The sequence below is a fragment of the Pomacea canaliculata genome, linkage group LG3 (assembly GCF_003073045.1).
Source record: "Pomacea canaliculata isolate SZHN2017 linkage group LG3, ASM307304v1, whole genome shotgun sequence".
NCBI classification, from domain to species: Eukaryota; Metazoa; Mollusca; class Gastropoda; order Architaenioglossa; family Ampullariidae; genus Pomacea; species Pomacea canaliculata.
In genome coordinates, this window is record NC_037592.1 from 16,150,164 (window position 1) to 16,175,838 (window position 25,675).

General features: G+C 36.3%; 3 protein-coding genes across 3 annotated transcripts in view; all 3 read left to right on the forward strand.

The window, feature by feature from the left end:
- Positions 1-4,372, forward strand: part of LOC112558573 (MAM and LDL-receptor class A domain-containing protein 2-like) — a 39,676-nt gene extending 35,304 nt beyond the window's left edge. Inside the window, exons 48-54 of the mRNA XM_025229113.1 lie at positions 512-768; positions 915-1,002; positions 1,615-1,770; positions 2,090-2,290; positions 3,265-3,429; positions 3,804-3,941; positions 4,122-4,372. Coding sequence (XP_025084898.1) covers positions 512-768; positions 915-1,002; positions 1,615-1,770; positions 2,090-2,290; positions 3,265-3,429; positions 3,804-3,941; positions 4,122-4,240 — 1,124 coding nt within the window. The 3' untranslated portion in view covers positions 4,241-4,372. The remainder of the gene's footprint in view (positions 1-511; positions 769-914; positions 1,003-1,614; positions 1,771-2,089; positions 2,291-3,264; positions 3,430-3,803; positions 3,942-4,121) is intronic.
- Positions 4,373-9,692: 5,320 nt separating this feature from the next.
- LOC112558588 (MAM and LDL-receptor class A domain-containing protein 1-like) lies at positions 9,693-15,434 on the forward strand. The gene is made up of 8 exons (XM_025229129.1): positions 9,693-9,875; positions 10,395-10,482; positions 10,863-11,015; positions 11,415-11,581; positions 12,091-12,274; positions 13,354-13,428; positions 13,735-13,882; positions 15,303-15,434. Exons 1-7 carry the CDS (start codon positions 9,729-9,731, stop codon positions 13,800-13,802), a joined length of 882 nt encoding a protein of 293 aa, XP_025084914.1. The 5' UTR covers positions 9,693-9,728; the 3' UTR covers positions 13,803-13,882; positions 15,303-15,434.
- On the forward strand, positions 14,502-24,887 carry LOC112558961 (MAM and LDL-receptor class A domain-containing protein 1-like). Its single transcript, XM_025229732.1, has 15 exons — positions 14,502-14,568; positions 15,303-15,647; positions 15,850-16,004; positions 16,424-16,464; positions 16,911-17,166; positions 17,670-17,901; positions 18,289-18,423; positions 18,928-19,058; positions 20,587-20,671; positions 20,912-20,989; positions 21,269-21,415; positions 22,394-22,554; positions 22,861-23,059; positions 23,515-23,659; positions 24,751-24,887. Exons 1-14 carry the CDS (start codon positions 14,502-14,504, stop codon positions 23,631-23,633), a joined length of 2,151 nt encoding a protein of 716 aa, XP_025085517.1. The 3' UTR covers positions 23,634-23,659; positions 24,751-24,887.
- The last annotated feature ends 788 nt before the right edge of the window (positions 24,888-25,675 follow it).

Below are 25,675 nucleotides of genomic sequence, written 5' to 3' on the forward strand. Positions count from 1 at the left end.
TTTTGCGGTCTTATGCATCAGCACTATTTCTGCATGCATCAGCAAAACTATTTTCGCCCTCTTATGCATCAGCACTTTTCCCGCAAGCATCAGCACTTTTCCCGCAAGCATCAGCAGATCTATTTTCGCCATGTTTCACAATCGTACCTTTACTTTACTCGCATGCATCAGCATTTTCTGCCTAACAAGCGCTGGACTACCGGCCCTCTATCGGCGACCACCCACCATCGCCGCCCCCTCGCCTACACACTACCATATGAAGATGCTCAGCTTTAGAGGGGGCCAATTCCATGCTGACAGTGAACAACATTCACATTTAATCCAGTCTGTATCTTTTGTATGATGGGGTGGCTGCCCCTTTGCCCCCCTGGTTCATACACCACTTTCACTGTATATATATACATCTGCTGCTGTGTAGAGGTGGAAAAATATTATACAATTTTACAGGTAAAATGTAAAATTTCAGAACTATTTAGAGCATTTACCACTTTCCCTTATGTTGCATTTGCAGATGGATACTATATTTACATTGAAACATCTGAACCCAGACAGAAAGGTGATAAAGCACGTCTAATAAGCCCTCAGTTGTCTGGATCTGCCAAGTGTATCACATTCTGGTTTTTGATGTATGGACCCAATGTTGCTGACCTAAACATTTATAGCAGGACAGGGCCCTCCCAACTTAACAAAGTCTTCACAAGATCTGGCACGCACGGCACAAGGTGGATACAGGCACAAGTAGACATGACTAGTAAAGTGCCATTCCAGGTAACTTTTTGCACTTACACATTTTCTCTTTCTAATATAGAAGCCAAGTAACTGTTTTATTTTGTTTTATGAAAAGTCAAATAAAATTATCATTAAGAAAGGTGGTAACATGTCCTGGCTTTTGAATGGCTTTTGATGTGTTTTAGGTCATCATAGAAGGAGTGACAGGTTCAGGTTACAAGGGGGACATAGCTATTGATGACATCACCTATACTGATAGACAATGTTACCCAGGTAATAGAACTTCATACAAAGAAATGAAATTCAATTTTGTCAGATCTTTAGATTTTCTAGGTGACATTATTTATATTTATTTGGTGGTAGCATATGCAGTGGACTAGCTATCATAAAAAATAGTGAATTTTATGACTTAGAAATGAAAAGTAACTAAATAGTAATTTTTTTTTGAAAACATATATTTAACATATATTTAGTGGAATGTCCTTTTAGTTTAGCTTGCTACTGACAGTATGCTTAGGGGATTATCTGCCCAGAGCCAAGTTTTATATATTTTTGTCAGTAAAAGATTCTTTTTGAAACCCAACATTTTGAGTGGAAACAATTTAACACTTTGTTATTTATCATTTTAGCCCAACTTACTAGTTGACAGGAGTGTTCCTTAATGTGTTATGTCAATATCATTATCAACCAGCTCTGTGTTTCTGAACTACAAATTCACTTAAAGTTAAATTTAAGGGAAACAATATTAGTTTTATATTAAAACTAATTATATTTTATGTTGATGCTGGAATTCCTAATGTCCAGTGTTGCAAGCCATGCATACTGTTAATGACCATACTAAAGGCAATAGATTTGTATCGTACTGAAATAACTTTTTACATGCAGCTATCACTGATGTGCTGTCCTGCTCATTTGAAGACAGCTCACTTTGTGAATATGGTCAGGATAGTACTGACCAGTTTGACTGGACAATGAAAGCAGGAAGTACATCAACTGTGGGTACAGGGCCTATGAATGACCACACTTACGGCACAAATCAAGGTGTGTTTGTACAAATGATTTACTTATGAATGAACTAGAGAGGTAAGAAGAATGTACAACAGCTAAAGTCTAGTTGTTGGCAGGTAGACATTCAAAGGATAAAGCAGTGTCTGAACAGGACTGCTCATAAACTTTTCTCAAAGAATGTTAGCCAACAAAATCTTAATTAAAACAAAGTCTCATGCCCTGTGTAGTGATAATGTGCTTGCCAAGCCTGCTTTTTTCGTATTCCAGAAATTTTTGTGTCAGAAAAGATTTTAATTCATTTCTGAACAGTTTTTGATTAGCTTTTAATTTACTCCAATGAAACATTTTTCAGGGCATTATTTATACATCGAGACATCTACCCCTCGACACCCTGGTGATAAAGCATGGTTGATCTCTGAGCTTTATACCCCTGGCAACATCAGTCAGTGTCTTGAGTTCTGGTACCATATGTATGGGAACACAGTTGGCACACTGAATGTCTACTTTATGAAGAAGTTTTGGATCATGGACAATCGTGTCTTCACACGAACTGGTACATTCAAAACCTAAACAAAGTTGAATTTAGTTGAACTGTATCAGGGCTTCTGCTAAGGCTAAATTCTTTGGGGTCCCAGGGAGCCCTTCTTCAGATTTTTAAGGGGTCCCTGTTCTTTTCCCCAAATTTGAATGGGACCCCATTGACGAAAATTGAAGGGGTCCTCCGAACTTTTAATGCGTACTGTACGCAATTTTATGGTGTCCTCAAAAGTATGCAGAAATGATGTCTCGCTTACGATACTAAGTTGAACCATATGGTGTCCTTATTAGAGATCCACATACATCTCGCTCATGAAATTTAGTTCAACCATATATGTAAAGTCCTTAGATATCCACAAAAAATATGTCGTGATTATGATATTTAGTTGAACCATATAGTGTCCTTAGTAGACATCAACATAAGTCTCAACAATATGTCTCTCAATGTTTAGTTAAACTGTATACAGTGTCCTTAATAGTAATATAACTGTATAGTGTCCATAATCATTAAGTAAGCAGTCATTACCTGTCAGACTCCCATCTTATGCTCTCACATTGTTTTGTTGGTTTTTTTTTTTTTTTTAAATTGTGATGTGTCTGTTAATTGTTCAAAAACCGGTTTATTTATAATAGGTCTTGATAAATGTTTAACTATAAAAGCCATATGTCTTCAAGGATAGTTGCACTTCCTTCAGGTGCTTATTTATGAACATAATTATTATTTTATTTTGTAATTTTTATGACCTGAAAAAGTACTAGTTAGATGCCAAAAGGTAATATATCATGTTTAAAAAATTTTAAATTTTAATTTTAAGTAATTTTTTTTTTAACTTTATGCTTTTTCACAAAGGACTGACTTAGCTGGTTATGCACACCTACATATTTTCATGCTTTAAAATGATTTCATTGATCAAATTTGAGACCATTACCCTCATATTTGTGGTAACAGCATTTTTGCTGTTTCTCATAGCAGTTTCCATTTTTTTAAAGGTAATCAAGGAAACCAGTGGGTGAGAGCCCAGGTAGGCATACAAAGACAAACCAATGGCCAGGGATTCAGAGTAGTGTTTGAGGGGGTTGTTGGTACTTCCTACTTGGGGGACATTGCAATAGATGATGTTGCACTCAAGAATGGTACCTGCAGCCAAGGATCAGGTACTGAAGAATAACTTGTTTTCTTGGCCTTGTAAGTTATGGTAGTGATGTATAAATGACATTAAAAATATTACTTTCATGTTCCAGGCTTGACTTTTATTAATATTGATATATGTCTTTTTAGTGCTTGTCCAGTAAACTGCCTGATATTATAATTTGTGACAATATTTATTTTTAGATCCCATAGCACATGCATATTTGAAGCTTTGCATATAGGATTTATGTTATGTAATGTGTGTAGCAGGTACCAGATGTTTTAAAAATTCTTTAAACCACATCATGTTTAACTAGCCATTACTTTCCAAAGATGATGATATACAAGAAGAGTTTTCACATACATTACTCACTGTCTTGTTCTGAATTTTTCTGCACAGCACAATGTAATTTTGAGATAGATACCTGTTCTTGGAGCAACAGTCATAATGATGACTTCGATTGGATCATGGGGAGTGGGAGGACTACTACTACTGGTACAGGGCCATCTGTTGATCACACCCTTAACAACGTAAATGGTTTGTATACTGTATTTTTTCCTCTGCTGATGAAATCTTGAACATTAAGATTGAGTGCACCTTCAGTTTTTTACTTTGGCATAAGTTTTAACATTTTTCATTGATAGTTTTTGTGTCAGAATGTGATTACTAAACATAACTTTCAACAAAATAAGAAATATTTTAAATTCTTTTTCTTAGGATCATATGTATTCATAGAAACATCTCCACCTCGTATGCCAAGTCAAGCATGGTATTCTTCAGAGCTCTTGGCAGTCTCCAACTGGTCAATCTGCAGCTTGTCTGACATTCTGGTTTAACATGTATGGTACAGACATTGGTACTTTAAATGTAAGGATCAGTCCACAAAACTCCTCTAATACTTTTGTCATTTGGACTGTGTCTGGTGACCAAGGAGATAAATGGATTCAAGGAACTGTCCCTTTGCCTACAGAATCTACAACCTACGTGGTAAATTGGAAGATTTTAAGTCATCAATTTGTGTACTTTTTACTTTGAGAATTTTTAAAGTTTAAATCAGTGAAGAAATTGGCAAAGAGAAAGAGAGACTGCATATATATGTGTGTGTGTGAAAGAGAAAGAGTGCTTTTTGTATAGTATGTCATTTTTTTTCCCATTCCCTTTGTCACTTGCAGCTCTGTAGCTACTTTCAGGTGAAAGTCTTACAAACATTATGGGTTACTTAAAAAGTATTATACTTTCATTACTCAGCATTTTTCTTCATTAGATTGGAGACAAAATTTAAAATGCCATTTTCATTAATTCTGCAGGTTATGTTTGAAGGAATCCGTGGACGATCATATACAGGATACATTGCTATTGATGATGTCAATATCACTAATACAAGCCCATGTGTAATACAGCCATCTCAGGCAGTGTCCACATCAGCTGTCCCTTTAGTAACAATTGTTCCAGCAGGAGTGGTGCCTTGTAAGATCAAAACCTTTCTTTTTATCCTTGTTTTACATTCATACCTCACCTCTCAACACATACACATATCCACACACCCACATAAAAAACACATACATGCAAACATGAACACTCGCATGCACAGATATGTGTATTTATTTAAAGAACAAATGTATTTAGTTGTGCATTCATGTGCTATTTCAGCAATCATGTGTGTAGGTAGGGTGAGAGGTGGGAGAGAGAAAGAGATACCACCATGTCAAAGATATAGTTTGGTGCTGGACTTTTTAATCTTTTTAATCTCTTTTCAAAACATGCTTAATCTTAATGATAAAGTCACAGAAAACTCTGGTTCCAAAAAGTAATGGGAAGGGTAATGTTCACTGCAGTGTAAAAGATGTCCAAAAAAAAAACCACTCTAGGATGACAGCAATCTATGAGGGGAAAAAAAATTAAACATCAGTTTGTATTACGAACATCATACGGTTACTGCTCTTTGTTCTTAATTGCATGAAACTCATGCAATCTAGTTTTCATTTCAAGATTGATTACACTGATCAGTAGTAACATAACACACATGCTGGTGTTTGATTTGCTTTTTGGCCCAGCTATATGATATGATGGTGCATGAGGTATTATGAGAAGCATGACTCTGTCATTGACCACCATGCTTCTGCTTAATAAGAGCGAACTAGAGACCTTATTAAGATTAAGAAGAAAAAATTATGTGGCACCAAAGTGACGTTTTAATGAAATTTAGTTATATTTAAGTTTGGCAGTGTTTACAATTTTAGTGTGATATAAATCTTTTTTTAACGAGACAAAATGTGCATTTTCGGTATCATTTGGTTTCGTAAGCTGCATCATTAATTAGATGTTAGATACTTTGTAAAAGTGTAAGATATATTTTTATACTTCTTAAATTAAATATTTTTTTGTGGAAGAGGCTTTATCCTTAAAGCATTTTTTTTACATCTATCATCCATAATATATATTGCATATAGAAGCTTTAGAATCTGGCTGTATGAACCAAAGATATTTTTGTTGTTCACTATAAGGCACAAAATCTGATGTATAACCCAGTAAATTGTGGCAGCTGGATTCAGCTGCGACTTTGAACAGAATTTCTGCAGCTGGCAGCAAGACCGCACAGATGTCTTCAACTGGATTCGTATCCAGGGACCAACAGCATCTCCTGGGACTGGTCCAGAGACTGATCATCATGGAGACAAAAGTGAGTCTGAGGCTTTTACAACTACACAAGTAGAGGATCACCGTAACTGGGACAGATTAGTAAAGTTCACAGCTTAAGAAGACAGGGAAAACATGGTATCCACCTACTGCATAATGTCAGATAATCATATGAATAGCACCCTGCATGTTACATGGTAACATGTTACATGGGTCACTCGATCATTAGTGTGGTAAGAGTTCATTCACCTACAAAATTATTAATAGTTTTAACTTAAAAATATTTTGCTTCTTAGTAGAAATCCATGTCATAATGGACAACTGATAACCATCTCTAATATGGCATTAATTAAATGTGGAAATAAGCACTGAAAATGTTTTTCATGCAAAAAAAATCCACTCTAGAGTGGTTTTATGGAAAAGAGAAAAGTTCAGTTTCATACATAGCACTCTGAATAAAAGTAGTAGTCCAGTATTTTGATTATTTTCTCTGATTAGATCACTTCTACATCTACATGGAGGCCTCGTCTGGAAAAGAGGGGGATACTACTCGCCTTATAAGTCCTTCTTTCCGCCCAGACACATCTTTGTGTCTGGCCTTCTGGTACCACATGTATGGTATCCATGTCAAACAACTCAATGTCTACCTCTCTGGACCTTCTGGAAACTTCACCATCTGGTCAATGAATGGAACACAAGGCAATGTTTGGCACCAGGCACAGATCCGGTTTGGTGATTCAAGCTACAGTGGCTATACGAATGTATGTTTAGTGGTGTTAGAACAACAGCTACACAATGTTGATTTTATTTAAAATTGGGTCAGAACTTAAAATTAAAAAGCTCACTTAGTCTTAAGTATTTAAAACTATACCTAAATCACATCAAGAGAAATTACTCTTATAAAGTACATCTCCATTTAGTCTGAAAGAATAATAACCCTGTGATGAGGAAAACATCAATATCAGTAAGCAGCATGGATTCAATCCTGTGGCATTATCTTTTATCAGTAATATTACATTTTTTGTGTGCATGTGTGCACACATGTACATGTGTTATTAAATTATAAAACAAATATTAGATGCTTATAGTTCCTGCATAACCTCTTTCTTCATTGTTTATCAGAAAATAACTAGCACACATCTGCTTACTAAAATATGTCAGGACACAGTACACTGATACAGGTCACACAGATTTCTGTTCTTTTCTGAAGTATTCTTTTCTTTTAGCACTTTTCTTTTGTTTAAAGCCAGTACTGTGATAAAATATCAACAAACAGTTTCAAATGGTCATTCACACTATCTAACAAAAACTAATGAAACTCTAAAATATCAGGCAGGTCTGAGGACATATATCTAAAAAAATCTCTCACTGATAATTATCTTTAATTCACACTCCCACACTCATTCTTGAGTACACAGTTTCTATGAAAGATGTAGGCCTCTTGGGCAATGGTCTATAATGTTAAGCCTCTCAGCAAGCACAGTATTTCAATATTCGACACAGATCTAGACCGGTTGAAGACACTTTTAATATTAGAAATGACTTACATTATGTGAGGTCCTTAAGTAAGAGTAGTCCTCTTCCTCCTGTTTTTTGTGTGCTTTGTTTGTTGGCTGCTCAAACTACACAAATGAAGAATACAATCCATTCAAAGAGTATCTTGGGTTATCATGGGTTGGGTAGTCTCCCACTTCTACAATGTTGAATACATGACCCTCCGGGGAATCTTTTCCTTCTTCCCAGAACAGTGGAAGAATCTTCTCTCCAGATCATCAATGAGCCCCTGTTAGTAGGTCCAGTAGTTTCCTCTTTCAGCCACTGGGTTTGCAGAGTATACTGACAGGGAAGAACCACTGTAGCTATGATGCAACACAGTAATCCACAGTTGGTTTTAACAGATTACTGGAGTTCATCTTGCAGGCATGCCTGGTTCTTGCAGGTCTTAGCACATGGCAACTTCTGTTCTCCCCTTAATAATTCCTAATAAATTCATTCGTATTAGTTATCTAGATATAATATTCTTTTCCCTGGTCTCATTCACCTACTCACATGCTTGCAGGAGTGAACTTCCTTGACTAGTGCTCGGTTTAACTTCCATACTTTCCATCCTGACCATGTACACTCACGTACGCACCTAAACTGCATTCCTGACAAATATCAAACCAGTAGTGCTTGAAGTGTAGCTTACTCATATTACTATCCTTTACTGCATAGTTCTCCTGTACTACAATTCAGGCTCTTATTTTCATGGCCTACATGGCAAATGCACAGGTAATACTGGAGGCAGTGCGAGGGAGCACCTACTTAGGTGACATAGCTGTTGATGATATCACCCTGTCTTCTGGTCCTTGTGCAGGTCAGTCTCTGTCTTTATGCACGAGTGTGTATGTGTGTAAGAGAGGTGGTGGTCATGAAATGTATTTATGTGTCTGTGCATATTTATGCATGTGTCTACTTGTATACCAGACTCTCAAAATTATATTTACCTAATAATGTATCTACAAGTCCAAGTCATTTGTTTGACCTGATTAGCTTGACCCAGGTGATTGATCCATCAGGGAAGGGGTGGGGGAATAAATGGATGCAGAATTGACCAAGATTGCTGCAGAGATCTTTCTTGAGCCACATCAAGCAAATTATCTTTGTACAAATCCAGCAGGATACATTCTGTCCATTCCATCTTATTCACCAGCCTTTTTTGATCTTGGTGTGAGCTTCCTCAAGGGGTGCTGAGAAGGATGGTCCTAGACAGTGTTGTGCCAGGTTCATAAGGAATCACCAGAGATGACGCCATTCTTCGAACATGGCCATTGTTTTGTGCTCTCAGTAGTTTGGGCTCAAATGCGTTCATAAGCATCCTGTATGATTTGAGGAAATAAATATTCCAGAGCACAATCTACTCATGCTGTTCATTGCAGGTGATTCAAGTCCATCCAATATTGACTGTGACTTGTTCTTGTTTTCTTGATTTCAGATGACTCAAGCCTGTCCAATATTGACTGTGATTTTGAAGCCAGTGATGCTTGTCATTACCAGCAAGAAACTAATGATGACTTTGATTGGAGTCGTAATAGTCAGGCTACAAAAACTCCAGGAACAGGACCAAGCTCTGACCACACCTATGGCACATCTTCTGGTTAGTATGTTGCAACAGACAAAAGTTCTTTGGAGTCACACATCAAATCGATAAAGCTGTAACTTAATTGTCATTCTGAAGATCATTTACAGAATAGATGAGAGAGGTGCTTTTAGTTTAGGGTGCAAGTTTAGTTAGTTATTTTTATATGTATCCAGGCACAAAAAATAGGTATGGAATAATAGGCCACAAAGTATGTGGAAATAACACTGACCATGCTAACCATATTTCTCTGCTGCCCACTTGTTATGCCTCTGCTGACCCTTGGTAGCAGCACACTGAGGTAAGGTCTCTAACGCAAACCATCCCTTCCCCTTCTATCTATCTTCAGCATTTCATTCATGCAAACAGGACTTAAGAAGTTTCTAAACTTTGAATTCGTTTTAGCAAGTCATACTTTCTGACAGTTAAATATAGGTTAAGGTATCTCTTGTCACCTATGCAGGTCACTACTTGTACATTGAGAGTTCGTTGCCAGAAAACCAGGGCAAAAGGCATTGCTATGGACACCAAGAGTAGCAGGAACTGGCTGTGTATCATTCTGGTATCACATGTATGGCAACACCATGGGGACATTGAATGTCTATGCTGCCTCATCAACCACCAATCTGGGTCAAGCCATATGGTCCCTTTCTGGTGACCAAGGTAACAAGTGGTACAGAGCTGAAGCCAGGTTGCCAGACACAACAGGAATCATGGTATGTGATAGTGATAGTTAAGTCTAAGGATTTTACTTATAGAATTACACATGGCATAGAAGTACAGGCACATTCTAAGACTTTCCTCATAGATGTTACCAGATGAAATGACCAGAGAGAGAATGTGAGTCAACAAAGCAGCTGATTTACAAATACTGAATTCTAGAAACCTGCTTTGGTTCTCTTCCTCTGTCTGCATGTGTATGCATGCATTATTTTCTTTTCTATCTTTTGTCCATTGAAGAATTATTTTGACTTATATTAGAAATGAATCAAGTGCATTTAAAATTTCACAAGTTTCCTTTTACTTGTCAGGCTAACTTTATTTGATTATCCTCCTGAATACATACCCCTTTGGAAAACAAATTACTTCTCTAATGTGTCTGCAATGAACATAGAATGAATTTCATCAAATTATGCTGAGATTCTGGATATTTATTATGAATTACATGTACTTTAGAGTGTCATTGGTTATCATTTTGTTTCTAGATCTTATACAATGCTCTGACTTCATTCCAGGTTTGTTTTGAAGGTATTGTAGGACCAGGTTACCTTAGTGACATTGCCATTGATGATGTAAAGTTGGAGACCACCTGCCTACCACGAGGTAAGATAACGTTTCATTTAACTTAAATCTTAACTGCGGCATAACAGCAATAACTGGACCAATGGATGCTACTTGAAAAAATCACAACAGTCGCCAGAACGGATTTAAAAGAAAGAGGAGGAATTTGGCCATAGTTGTTAGCTGCAGGGTTTGGTTCTAGATGATAAAAGCAATCACTGAGAGAAAAATGCTTTTCTTTGTTTTGCCGTTGGTTTGCTTCATACGTTTTTTTACATTTAAAGTGAAAATACAGAAATAGATGTTCAAGAGGCTAACTAACCAGAGAAGTACCAAGTGCTGTGTCATATACTCCTGCACATATTTTCTACATTTTTCAGACAGCAGATATGTGTCATGCATGCTTTTATTTTTAATCAAAGGATTTTGCGACTTTGAAAGTGACTTGTGTGGCTGGACACAAAAAAGTGTCAGTGGATCATCTGGATCTTTTGTGAGGGCAAAGCCTACTTCACAGTTAATAAGCAGAGCCTGGCCACCTCCCACTGGGGATCATACATATGGCTCTAGCAATGGTAATTCACAGCACTGAATGTCCCAAAACACTGATTATTTCAAACACCAACCAGGTGTATACAGTAATAGTTTGATGATTTTGAGAGCATACCAATAATGCTTAATCTCATGGTGTTCCCTAGTTCAACATTAGCACACTGCTTAGCCCATTAAGTATACTGACAACTGCGATAGTAGTGACATCATCATATAACAAAAAATAAAATCATATGAGTTAATAACATAAATTCTTCAGATTATGCATGTGTCTTTACATGCTATGTTTTTACATTTAGTTGACATGCATTTTGACTTCTTAATGTTTTATAGTGGCATAAGTGTGTGATAACACATAAATATCCCATGATCTAACCTGTACCTAATTTTTTTATATCTCACTGAACAAATTTCTAATGCAGGTACATTTTTGTACTTTGCTGTATCATCTGCAACAACGCAACAGAACGTATTACAACTGGTCTCTCCTGCAATGCCTGCCACAAGCACCTCTAGCGTTTGCTTTCATTTCTGGTATATAAATTATGGCTCCCAATTTTCCAACCTTACCATCTACCTAAGGCCACAGGTAACAGATTTTAGTCAAAATGTATTAATTTGTTGGGTTTTTTAAAATCATGATTTATATATGCTTTATCCGATGACATAACATCAACTACCCTTGAACAGTTGCAGAAACCTCCATTTGTACAGCTAAAGCTGGGGGCTGGGGTGTTTTCTGGTGCACAAATAGCTATGTAATCTTCCCAAAAGGCATATGCTTCCCTCCTATTTACACATCTTTCATATTAAAAAGCAGTATTTCAGTGACTGTCCTTACACGTTTTCACATTTTTCATTGATGCCACTAAAGAATGTTCAAAACCTGTTTTTTTTAAAGGCCTTGTTGACTTAGACAGCTTGTTGCAAATAAACAAGAAAGAAAAATTTTATAGCAACTTATTTGTACTATGCCACAGAAGTTAATAATTGTGATTTAATCAAAGAGTCTGGAGTGACATGCTCCATCACAAATATGAATACATCCATACACAAAAGGAAAATACTCTTAGATTATTATCTTCATTTTTTTTTCAGGCTGGTAATACCACATCCATGTGGAGCATGGATAGTGATGGAGATCAGACAGGGTTCCAGGAAGGACAGATAGCATATTATACGAGCACCTCATACGAGATCATCATTGAACTGTTTACCAAAGGGGATGCACGAGGCTACATTATACTTGATGATGTCTCTTTTCTTCCGAGCTATTGTGAAGGTATGGTTCCTTCTCTTTTTTAGGTCTCTAAATAGCTAAATGGGGCTAAATAGGACACCTCTTAAACCTTTCAGATTCCTCCTTTTTCCTCCTTCCCTTGGTATGATGGTAATGTGTTTTAAATGCAAGTTAATCTGCAGTGGATGTGCATAATATCTCCCTTATATTTTTCTCTAGAGCTTACTATGTATACTGTCTTAATCACGTACAGTCTAATATGCCAGGATCATTACCATTTATGTAATTTTTACACATCATCATCATCATCATCATCATCATCATCATCATCATCATCACACTGCTTCTTTTGTAAATATATTTTATTTTTCTTGCATCTGTGATATTTTATGCATAACAGAGAAAGTGCCAGCGTCAGTGGCTGCCTGAACCACTTTATTATACAGCATAAATGATTGTATATAGGGCACTGCTAGGTATGGATTTTATTTTCCTTGCCCAGTCTCTCCAGTCACTACAAATTTTGTGTACTTGCTTCAGATAGCCTGTAATTTAAGGCTACATCTATTTGGACTAATCACAGTTAGTGAAATGCAATAGCTCACTGACATTGAAAAAATAGGTCTGGTTGTTACTAGAATATTATCCATGCTTTGATGCTGTCCTTTTTGAGACAAGGTAAGTTTCTTGCCACATGAGATGTGGACATGAAAGTGCAAATCCTTGTTATTGAAGCCCTGTTTTGACAGGATACAACTTCTTCCCCTTAACCCACCCTTCTCTTAAAAGTAAACTTCTTTATAAGAATCAAATTCAACCCATGACATATTACTATGTGTGGCAGTTGTTGTTAACCACAAGCTCTGAATAGGTGAGAGCATAGTGGACAGAGCAAGTGTTGTTTCTTTCTGATGTTATTTCTTTTTAAAGTATAAATAAAAGAATGCATCCAAAAATGCATTTTAAAAATTGATGTATAAAAAAAATAACAAAACCATTTTATGCCATTGATTTAAAAGCCAGCCATTGGTAGTTGAGATTCAGGAGTTAGACAAAAGTTTTTGGCCGAATATAGGAGTTACTTCTAGATTATTACTGGACTTTTATTTGATACTTTGCAGCCAAGCCATCTATTGCAGTAACTGGCTATGTCCCTACACCACCCATAGCCTCGACCACCGTCCTCCCACCTGGCTGTATGTATTAGCACCTCTTACTCCTTTTTTTGCCAATCGCTCGTATGCCCAGCAGGAAATTTGATAAGTCTTGACAAGGTTGTTAAAACGTGAATCTTTAGTGAAAGCGGGGATTTTTATCATCCATCCCTAATTTGGTTGTGAGATGTGTTCAGATGAATTGTGGCCTTCTCTTAAGCAACTGTTTCAGACAGATTGTAATCATTCATACTTTAGTCTTTTTTAGTTTAGCTAAAATATATTAATGTGAAAATCAAATTTAGTTAAAATTTTCTTGATTCTTCTTGTGTACTGATTGATATCCAGATGTACCGTCACCTTGGGACTGTAACTTTGAAGTTAAGCCAGTGCACATACAAACAGAATACAGATGATCAGTTTGATTGGATACGCAGTCATGGTTCCAGTGATGACCCTAATGCTTGGCCAGCATTTGATCATACTACTGGCAGGGGTAAATATAGAATGCAGAAAAAAACTGCTTGAATTCCTATAGTTTTATTAATTATTACTTTTCTTATAGTTCATAATTGTTAATGCTTGTGGGACAGCCTTTAAATGCCTTTTTATATGGAGTAATTAATTTTTAAATAGTCTTCATTTATTACAAAACATTCTTTATTCATTCCATTTTAATTTTTATCCTGCGCAGTGGAACACAGCCATTGAGGGAAAAATCATAAAATCATAATAATAAAGATGCTTGTGAAGTGTAGTATCCCAGTATGTGGCTGGGATCTTTCATATTGCCAGGTTCTTCATACTGCCAGGCTTAAGCTTAAGTAATACCAACAAAGAAGTTAAGGGTGGAGCTCTGTCTCTTTACCCCTCCCACATACATGTACCCCTGCTGACACACACATAAATGTATTTTACAAACATCTTAATCATAGACAGTGAGGAATTTTGAAATTTTTTTAACTTACTGAACGGTGAGAATGGCGAATGATAGAAAGTTTCATAGTTTGGGTCCAGTGTGCAAAAAGAATTGCTCCCCAATGCCTTTGGTGCAAATTTTTTGGCAATGAAGGTGTCTAGCAGAAGAGTAGATGATGAGTATATCATGTATAACAATGGCAAAGAGCCATTACAAACTACGGTCAGCCTGTAATACAGCCTTGAAGAGGCAACAAGTGGAGTGTGCAGAGAAAAGGCCTGATAATTAATAATAAGAATAATAAAAGTAAATAACAATAAATGCAAGATTTACATAGCACATTCTCACACTTGTAAAGAACATGCTCTTAGCACTTGTGACAAGCACAAGAGATGGATATTGTACGAAGGATGGAGGATAAACAGTATACAAACTATGGAAGGATAAACAACATTGGGGATGACTAGCAAAAGACAAATATAGAAAACACAAAGAGGAACCAAGAACTTAGAGCATCATAATTCTGCTGAAGAAGACAAATAGAGAGGTGCATTTTCAGTGCACATTAAAGGATTCAGTGGAGGGTAGGTGGCTGATATGGAAAAAAGTTTCATTGTTTTGCTGCACAGTAACTAAAAATCCTGATGTTAATGTTCTGGTGACAGGAACAGATAAGATAGAGTCATCAGAGAAAGAGTAAGGTTTTCTGGCTGGAATGTTGGGGAAGAGAAGTTCAGAGAAATAATGTAGGAGCCTGCAAAGAAATAAAAACATAGCACGGACAGTTTATACTGGATGCAAGAATGGATGGGTAGCCAATCCGAAAAACAAAGGAAAGGAGAGACACTTTCTAGACTTGAAAACTGTGTGCTATAGAGTTCTGAACCCAAAGAATTTAAATGAAAAAAGGATTTATACATAAGAAGTAGAAATGGTATACCAGAAGATGCATTTTATGTAAAACATGAAACTTATTGTGTCTGTTTGTGCAATGTAGATACAGGATGGTACATGTTCATCAGTTCTTCTGGACAACTACACATCAATGACACTGCCCGTCTGTCAAGTTCCCCAGTAAATGGCAGCATGGCTAGGTGTTTATCCTTCTGGTATTTAATGTATGGTCCTGATGTCAACACACTCAATGTATACACAAAGAAAAACTCTGTATATGGGAACCCAGTGTGGAAACATGTTGGCACAGTGGACAGTAACTGGCACCAGGCTGTGGTCACACTTCTGGTCAATAGTACCTATAGCATTGTCTTTGAAGGTGTGCGTGGGACCAGATTTTCTGGAGTCATTGCTATTGATGACATCACAGTCACAGATGGCACTTGTGGTGAGTAGTAATTGATGCTTTTGGGAGTGATTTATTACTTAATTTATGATTGCAGATTTACTAAAATGTACTTTAGAAGAAAGTGGGCAAGTTTGTTCTTGGTCAGCTTTTTAAAACAAAATCTGGTTACAGCAGTCATGTCACATTGAAAGCATCATTTCCTCTGAAAAATTTCATATGACAATGTTCAAAAATATTACAGGATCAGCATCTATTTCATCATGCACATTTGAGGATCCAGTATATGCGGATTCCAGCAAGCACATGATGATAATTTTGATTGGACACGAGCGAGTCTCTCCACAGCTTCTAATGGCACTGGTCCAACTGCAGATCACACACTTGGCTCCAGTAGAGGTGAGCCTGCTTATACTTTATTGAAGGATGACAAATCCTGGGCATTTATCTTTGTAAGTAATAAGTTACAAGTGGGAATTTACTCACGGTTTGTCATATTTCTCATACAAATGATAAATGCCCTCTTTATATAATGATAAGTGTCATCACTTTTTGCAGTGCATCATATTGGGCATCACTGTCATCTGGACCACTCTCTGTTCATCACCTATTCTTTAGCTTAGTTTCCCCAACTGCCCATTTATAAAATCACTTGAGCACCAAAATAAAACAGGAAGACACTTAAATTTATGCAACTCAGATAATGCAATGTCAGATAAAACAAAGATCTATACTTCTCCTACCCTTTCCTCTACTAAGTGTCAGATGACAGAGTTGTTATTTTGTCTCATACATTGCCTTCTGCACCCACCTGTTAGCCTCTTACAGCATGTGGCCAGTCTTATACTGGCAGAGTGCAGTCAGTAATAACACCACCCTGCCACACATCTGATGCTAATGAAGACAGTTAACATGCTAACATCGACAACAATTTCAATAACAATTTATTCATGGGCTCTTTCGCATTTTGACTTTAAAAGCAGTTAATTTTTTGACAAACGTTTTGCTTGTTATTGCCAACTTAGTTTTTAATTATTATAATGTCATAATTTTAATAAAGGTTTTATGTAGCATAAATATGTTACTACATATAGAAGTCTGATGATACCAATCATATGGCATCTGATGTTGGTTGTCTGCTTTATCACTGCTAGAATATGATCCCTAAGTATTACATATATTTGATTAATAAATTTTAAAAGAATTTTTAGTACCTGTTCTGATGCCTGATGATCCTTATTGCAAGTTAGTAAAACAGGACCTAGCATCAGCTTAACTATATATGGACTGTGTTTGTGATTGCAGGGTTCTACATGTACATAGAGCTTCCTTGCCCCAACATCCAGGTAATAGAGCACGCCTTATCAGTCCTTCCCAGCCTGCAACATCAGGCTCATGTCTTCGCTTCTGGTACTACATGTATGGACATACTATGGGCACTCTGTCAGTGTATCTTCGTTCTGGGGGTCAGCTTATTAATACCATCTTCAACATATCTGGTAACCAAGGAAACCGCTGGATCCAAGCAGAAATCACTGTTCACTCCTCTGGGTCTTGGGAGGTGTGTGGATTTTGTTTGCACATTCATTTACTCACTAGAAACGTTAATATTGTTTGTGTATTTAGTTGGTTCTTAGAACATCTTAGAATATTACTGGATGATATTATGTTAGGTCCTTGCCCACCTTCCCCTAAGTTCTAGCTACAGAAAATTTTTCATCACTTAGAGCCAGAGCCATCCAGTTGTGGTGTGTGTTTTTAGACAAAGATTGCTTTTCCTTGTCTGTGACATGCTAGTGAAAACTCACCACCTCTTCAGCCCATACCCAACTCTTGTCATTATATTGTTGCTACAAGTATACAGATCATGTAATATGTTGTTAAAAACTACAGAGCTATGTTGATTTTTTTTTTAAAGTCATTTCTTTCTTCCCTAAATTTGATATCTGCACATAAAGTTTCATTGTAGCAGTCTATTTGATGCATAACACATAATCAATTCTCAGAAGTTACAGACTTCAAACTGAGATCACACTGTAGCAACAAAATATTGCTCCCTTGCAGGCTGTATTTGAAGGTGTGGTTGGCAGTGGTTACTCCAGTGACATTGCAATTGATGATGTCAGCATACTTTCTGGTTCCTGTGGGGCAGTCTCAGGTGGCTGCAACTTTGATGTGGACATGTGTACCTGGTCAAATGTCCAGGGTGATAATTTTGACTGGATGCGGACCATGGGTGCCACACCCACTCAATACACAGGTCCCAGTGTGGACCATACACAAGACAGTGTTGAGGGTTAGAACTGCAAATGGATTTTGTGATTTTTGTTTTTTCATCTTTGATACAATTTTTTTCTTCAGGATAGTATGATTCTCTGTATGATTTGATTTTATCAAAATGATACACTGTTGTAATCTACAATGTAACTCTTTTCTTAATATTGATTTTTTTCTTACATTAATAATTTAAGTTTAAAAATTGCACAAAAATCAAAGTATACTTTATCAGAAAAATAACTTTTTGAAGCTTTATAGTTTCATACTTCTCTTTTAACTTTTTGTAATCTTAATGACATGAATGCTAGTCCTTCAATCTGTTCGTAGTGTTTAAAGACAATAGGAAAACAGCTGAGATTTGGTAGGACTTGGTAAATCTTGACTGATTGTATCTGGTATCATCCAGGAGGATTTGTATTCATTGAGAGTTCAGCCCCACGAGTGCCTGGTGATCGCGCATGGCTGGTCTCCCAGCCTTTTACTGCATTTAGAGGCTCCAGATGTCTTATTTTCTGGTACCATATGTATGGCAGTGGCATTGGTAAGGTTATTTTCTAGGCCCCTGTTCTCTGGAGGTGGTTGTTTGTAATCAGATATTTGTCAAATGTGTACCCTTTAAAGATTCTTTTAATGTTTAGAGAAGTTTCTAAAATATTCCAATGCTGCAAATCTAGTCCTAATTTGTCTAAGGTTAATAAAAATTTGTAAATAAGTATTTTAAGTAGAAGCATTTTTAAGTTTGAATTTCAGGGTTTATAAATAAATGTAGTAAACTGCTTAATTTTTGCATATTTAAGCTTAAGAAATTGCTTGATTAAAATTGAAGAAGGGTTAATTTGCATCCTAATCAACAGAGCTGAGTAAACAATAATTGTTTGAAAGTTAGAGTTCATCACTATTAGGATTCTTCTTTGTTCTTCTACATGTTGTTGGCAGACATTCACTGCAAGTTTTTAAGTGACTGAGTGTTGCAAAACAAGTGGTTTGTAAAATTTATAAAAAGAGTTGAAGCAATAAAACAAAAATTATTTCAAAAACATTGTAGGATCTCTGAATGTGTACCTGGATGACACAGCCAACACATCACACACAAAGTTGTGGATGCAATCAGATAATAAAGGTGAAAAGTGGCTGCAGGGACAGATACCCTTACCATCACAGAGCAAAGAGTACCAGGTGTGTACAGATTTAGTAGACAGAACTTACAAAGGAAAAAAATGTGCAATAATTTTAAGACTTCTCATAGATTAAAAAAATCCCCAAGAAACAAATAACTTTTCATCTCACCACATTTAAGTTTATTTTTTAAAATATTTTTTCACCTTGCTTTAAAAAAAATGTACACTTGTATTACTATCTGGTATTGTTAACTGTGCATGTGAGTGTTGTGTTTGATCATGATGTCCTTCTCTATCACACAGCCCCGTTGCATACTGTCATCTGTAAAGTGCATTAAGCTCACCACTTTGTGGGAAATGCACTATATTATAATATTATTATTTGTCAATTAGGCATTTGTCCCTGTTATATCATTGTGGACAATGCATTCCAGCATGTTATCACTTATGCTAATTTCTCTTCCCTCTCAAATTGATCTTATGTACAACATTTTTCACACATACTTTTTGAAGTGTAAACTCGATGTCAAAACCATGTTTCCAGTAACTCTGAACAGTAATCATTAAAGACCAACCTAAATGGTTTGCATTTTTTGCAGATATTGGTAGATATCAGCGATATTAACTTAACCTGTAAATTTCAGCTTCCAAAACCCATCCATTAATTAAGTGTCTGCTAGCAAGTACAGTGTATGCAGTTCACATTTGTGATCAACGAATACCGGTAACGGTGTACTATGTCACATTGGTACACCATTCACAACGTTGAAAGCTGTCAACACTAATCAAAGTGACAGTACGGGTTATTCGATTCTTGAAAGTCTGCGTTTCTTGTGCTAAAATAGCAGTTTTTCAGAACCACAAAAATGCAGACTGTTGGCACCCGAATAATTCAAACTGTCTCTCATTCTCTGTCTCTGATTGGTGTTGACTGCAGCCAATGTTGTGAATGGTGTACTAGCGTGACGTACACTATTATCAGTGCTCATTGATCGCAGGTGCGAATTGTAGCAGATAACTAACAGATGGGTTTTGAAGGCTGAAATCTACAGGTTAGTTTTATATCGCCTATATCTACTGATATTTGAAAAAAATGCAAACCGTTTAGGTTGAGTCTATAAAATAGAAAGTGTGCATGGTACATTCTATATCTTATTCTTCAAAGACCAATCCTCGTGTCTTTTGCTATAAGTATCCTTTATGACAGCAAATTATAATCACATATGAGAAATAAATAAGAAAAGAATTAGAAATTGATGATTGTAGCATGAAAACATGATAGTTTCAGTTAACGCTTAACCAGATAACAGGTATTTGGCTTTAATGTATTTATGGGTTAAAAGTAAGTCTGCATGTAATAGATAAAACATTGTAATTTTTCTTGAAACTGACTTGCATCAGAAATCTAGAAATGCTAGAATACAAAAAGCAATGACATTTGATATTTAGGTATCATGTCGTGGCTTTTCAATATATATCTAGAAGTAGATTGTAAAAGGCTCATTTCTTTAGGTCTTTTTCTCCAAAATCTTTTGTTTCCAATGATACATTTGCCCTTATAAATCTGTTCATAATTTTATTCACAGATTCGATTTGAGGGCGTAAGGGGTCAAACATTCTTTGGTGACATTGCCCTTGATGACATTTCTTTCACATCTGTTCCATGTATATGTAAGTATGCACTTTAGTTAGACACAATTTTACGAGAAATACTAAAACATTTTTTTAAACATTTTGTTGTATGAAAAATAATTGGTGATGTAGCCTACACTTTCCATTTTTTTTAAATACAATGATATTTTATAATTTCTTGCTGTTTGCTGTCTTTGATTTATTAGACACTGCACCATTAACATTTTTTTGATGCTTCAAGAATTCATAGCTGAAAATCTCTTTTAAATGTCTACTCAGACAAACCACCTGATGCACAAGCCGGTTTGCTGTCTGCAACATCACCTGCACCAACATCATCCACTCTTGCTCCTTTCAGTAAGTTAAGGGTTCGTGATTTAATTTGGAAGAAAACATTATTTTTTTCTGAGCATTTACCTGTACTTGTTAACTTACTTAAATTGTTTATGCTTTGTGCCTTTCAGTCTTTTGCCTCTCAGATGGTCTGCCTGTAACTCTCACGTTATTTTGATGGCTAGAATGCTTTATGTGGTTTTTATTTAAACCTGTTTTCCATTCTTTCTTGCATAGTACTGAAGGAACTTGAGGCATAGATATCTATGGAGCTTTAATAACATTTCCATTTCTGTTTAATAGTATCTCAATCTCCATACGACTGCTCATTTGAGAGTGATTACTGCTCATGGAAACAAGATGATTCTGATGATTTTGACTGGAATCGTGGCCAGGGACCGTCAGGAACAGTGGCCACAGGACCTTTTATAGACCACACATTAAACAGTAGTAAGCAATGTGTTATCCTTATAATATGTAGTAATAACATATATCATGAAATAAGCTCTGAAAATAAGAACCCATTCATGTTTTGCTCATTACTGGTAAAACATGATCCCTAAACAGCACATATATTTGACTAAAACAAATAGAGAGATTCTTTTTTATGTGTATTAATATTTAACAGTCATTGTAAAACGCAGGTTCGATCAGCTGATCATATTGTGCAGCTGCTACATATGAATTTGTATCAGTTTGCTTGAATGCAATAAATGGTGCTAGAAAGATAGCAGAATGAGGGTCTTTTTGTGTCCTCCAGTGACATCTAATCAGAATTTAACTGTTTTGTTAATGCCATATGCAAACCAGAAGAAGGAGGTAAGCATATTTGCATGTCTTGGCTTGTGATGTTCTTTCATTCTAGGTGTCTTCTATTAAGCTTCACGATTTTATCTTTATTAACATGGAGAAAGAGCAATTTAAATCAAAGAGAAGTTCCTAGTCACTTTACTGAAGTTTTCTACAAGCCTGTCTGGCGATTTAAACTTTACTGACATGATGACTGTCAGCCGCGGACCACCTGACTTATGCCCGCAGACCACACTTTGAGAACCATTGTTCTACACAATACATTTTATGTACTTAAATGATATATGGACAAGCTTCTCTTCGTGTTAGGAAAATTCTGATTCCCAGCTCTTTACATTCATGTGTCTTGGTAAAAGCAACTGAATGGCTGACAGATTGATCCCCTGTCCCCGACATCCGTATTCTGTTTGGTGGGTCCAATGGCAAGACAAACTTTTGAATGAAAGCACAAGAGACTTGCATCATAAGTAACAAGTTCATACATTATTCATAGATGTTGCATAAGAATTAAGATAAGTACCTATGTTAAAATATAGATCTATGCAAATGTGTTAATTTTTGTGAATTATAGAACTATATTTTCACTGTTTTATGTGGGTTTTTTACATCTGTGTACAGACAATGGATGGTACATTTTCATTGGGACAGCTGCTGTACAAGGGACCAGAAATACAGCACAACTTGTATCTGCACAAATATTGGCCAATTCTTCCTACTGTTTGCAGTTCTGGTATTACATGTATGGTCCTCACATTGACACACTTGACATCTATGTCCGTGTAAGTTCTTGAACCCTATAATGCTGACACTTACAGCTAGCTTTGATAGACATTTTCTTATGCTTAATTGTTTCTTGCTCATCTTTTTTCGCAGTTTTCTGATTTGTTTAATTTAAAGTTGAAACAAAATTCCAAAGCAGATTCTAGAATAAAATATAGAAGCTAGAATGAGAGATAGACTAAGAAGATTTCAGATTCATGCTCACAAATTTAAATTCAAACAAGATCATGGATTTGAAATGACTCATAAAAATTCATTTAAAAGCATTGGACGTCTGTTGACAATCATGAATTTTTAAATTAAAGCAGAAAAATGGTGATCGTGGTGCATCCCTATGGACCAAAAGCCAGTCACAAGGCAACCATTGGAATTATGGACAAGTTCAGATAGCTCCCTTTTCCAACACTGTCAACATAGTATTTGAGGCTGTCCGTGGTCCCACTTTTAGAGGATACATTGGCTTGGATGACATCAGAGCTGTTGCAGGCAGCTGTGTTGCTACAAGTGAGATTGTTTTAATCTGACTCAATGAGTAAACAGTCACATGCTATGACTGATATGGTCTCATATAAAGACCATGTCTCTTATAGAAACTTCTAGATGATTTCAGAGTCTTGTCATGTAGGCCTCATCCTCCAGGATCCTGGAAGGCATGGGGAACTTTTCTTGTAAATAATACATGCACTTGATGCTTTGTGAGGTTAAATGCTGGTTTTTTGTCATTCAGTAATTAATTGTTTTTGGCATCAAGTAAGAGCCACTTGAGTACAGTAACTATTCTTACAGGTCGAGCCTCAAGGTGAAGGAAGACATCGTTCAAAAACATTATATTGGCTGGAGGGGGGAAATAGCCCAAAATGAAGTAAATTCAGTCATAAGCTAATTATCAGGTCTGAATATTTTTCCACTGTTATTTTTAGCTTGACATAACTCTTATTAGTTTATTTTTGTATGGCAAGGTGGCTTGGTATGTGACTTTGAGTCTGGGTTGTGTGGCTGGAATCAGACTACAGCAGATAATTTTGATTGGACGCTACATTCTGGCCAGACAAGCACCACAAATACTGGACCTTTCTAATGACCATACTCTGGGTACTGCAGCAGGTGAAAACTCTGGTTTTACAAGTTATTAAAGCTTGATAAGATATAGTTTCTGTTTCGCATTGTGCTAGATCTGCATAGAAGGTTTTGATACAAAAACATAAGCCTTTGTCCTAACATACATTTAAAAGGTATCTGTTTTTGTTTATACATTTAAAATAAGATAGTTTATTTATCCCAGAGGGAAATTCTGCAATTTATGAACAGTATTTATTATAGCAAAAATTATGGTTACATAATAAGTTTAAACAGGTCAGTCTCTTTCTGGTTTTTCAAGTATCTGCTTTTTCAGCAGTCTAGTTCTTTGTGTTTTCTTTTTGCAGTATTGTTTTTTCTCATTGTAACAGCTTTTTAATGCAGCCACAATTAAAATATTTAACCTTTATTTTGGTCAGTAGCTTGGTCTTCATGTGTTACGAGTTGTGACCACTTAGTAAACTTTCAGTCTTTGACTCATAACGTACATTATATACACATGTACCCAAGTTCTGGCCAAAACACCATGCTTACAGGTGCTCATGCTTAAACTGAGACCCAGAGTAGTCTCCTACTGTTCTTTCATACTGGCCTCGGATTATTTATGACATGGGTATCCAGCTCTTTGGAATGATGGGACTGCTGGGTGCCTTTCTAGTGGGTGGTGGGGTATATCCTCCCTGCCCCATTCTTCCCAGTTCTGAACCCGCCGTCCACTCAGGGCCAAACAGGTCTGCTTGAAGGACAGTACTGCTGGACCAGTCAGACCTTGGCTTGCACCTAAGATTGCCTATAACAATTTGCATAAAATAACATTAGTCATGCACTCTTTTTAAATGTTCATCATATTTGGATATTAACTCTTGAGATATAAGTACACTTGCATCAAATAAATATGTTTAATAATACCAATGACAGACCAAAGTTATTGAAGGAACTATTAAATTTGAGCACTTTTGTTCCTCATATCTTAGAGCTTCATTTTTAAAGCATTGAAATAATCAGAATTGCTTTCCCATCCCCTTTGGTTTCACTTTCAAAAAAAAAAGAAACTGTGTTTGATGTAAAATATTGTCATTCATTTAAGTATAATTAAAGATTTTCATTTTCACTTAAAGGTCACTACCTTTACATTGAAACCAGTGCTCCTCGGCACCCTGGAGAGAAAGCTCGTCTTGTCAGTTCCCAAGTCACCCAAACCATACCTCAGTGTATTAAATTTTTTTACAATCTCAATGGCAACAACATTGGTGCCTTGAATATCTACATCATGAATGGTTCTGCCTTGAAAAGCAGTGATACACCAGTGTGGTCAAAGAGAGACAACCTGGGAGATATCTGGGTTCCAGGTCAAGCAACCATTCAGGGATCATCTCCCTACAAGGTACACCTGCTTCACAGAATGTCAGTCATGGTCTTTTTATTACATGCTTTAGAACCATTACCAATCAGGTCTTTTCACTTGCTGAAAGAGGTAAAAAATATTTGCCTTAAGCTCTGACTTACTAGATTATATTAAGATAATTTTAAAATGGCATGGGAATTTGAACTATTATTTTGTTATTCTTTACAAGCATTAAGTCTTGTTTCTCTTATTTCAGGTTGTCTTTGAAGGAGTAGTTGGTGCTGGCTACCTGGGAGATATTGCTATCGATGACATAACAGTGGAAAGTGGCAGTTGCTCTCATGCTGGTAAGAATGAATTTTTCATCTAGGTTTTCTTTAAAATTGCCTTGTTACGGAGAAAAAGGATAAAGAAACACATCAGTCAAATTTATATCCAACAACTTACACATTAATATGCATCATTCCTGATATCATACTTTTATTAGTGTCATGTTTATATGCATATCAGTCTGTGTCGTTTAGTTTTATCTGATGCTCGGTGCAAGATATAATTTCTCCAAATCTGAGTGAATATTCCCCCCACCACACCCTTCATTTCTCAAGATACATGCCTACAAACATCAACATCATCAACATGCATCTTAAAAGGTCAACAGCATAGACATCAGAATAATGCAAGGACATGTTTATGTTATG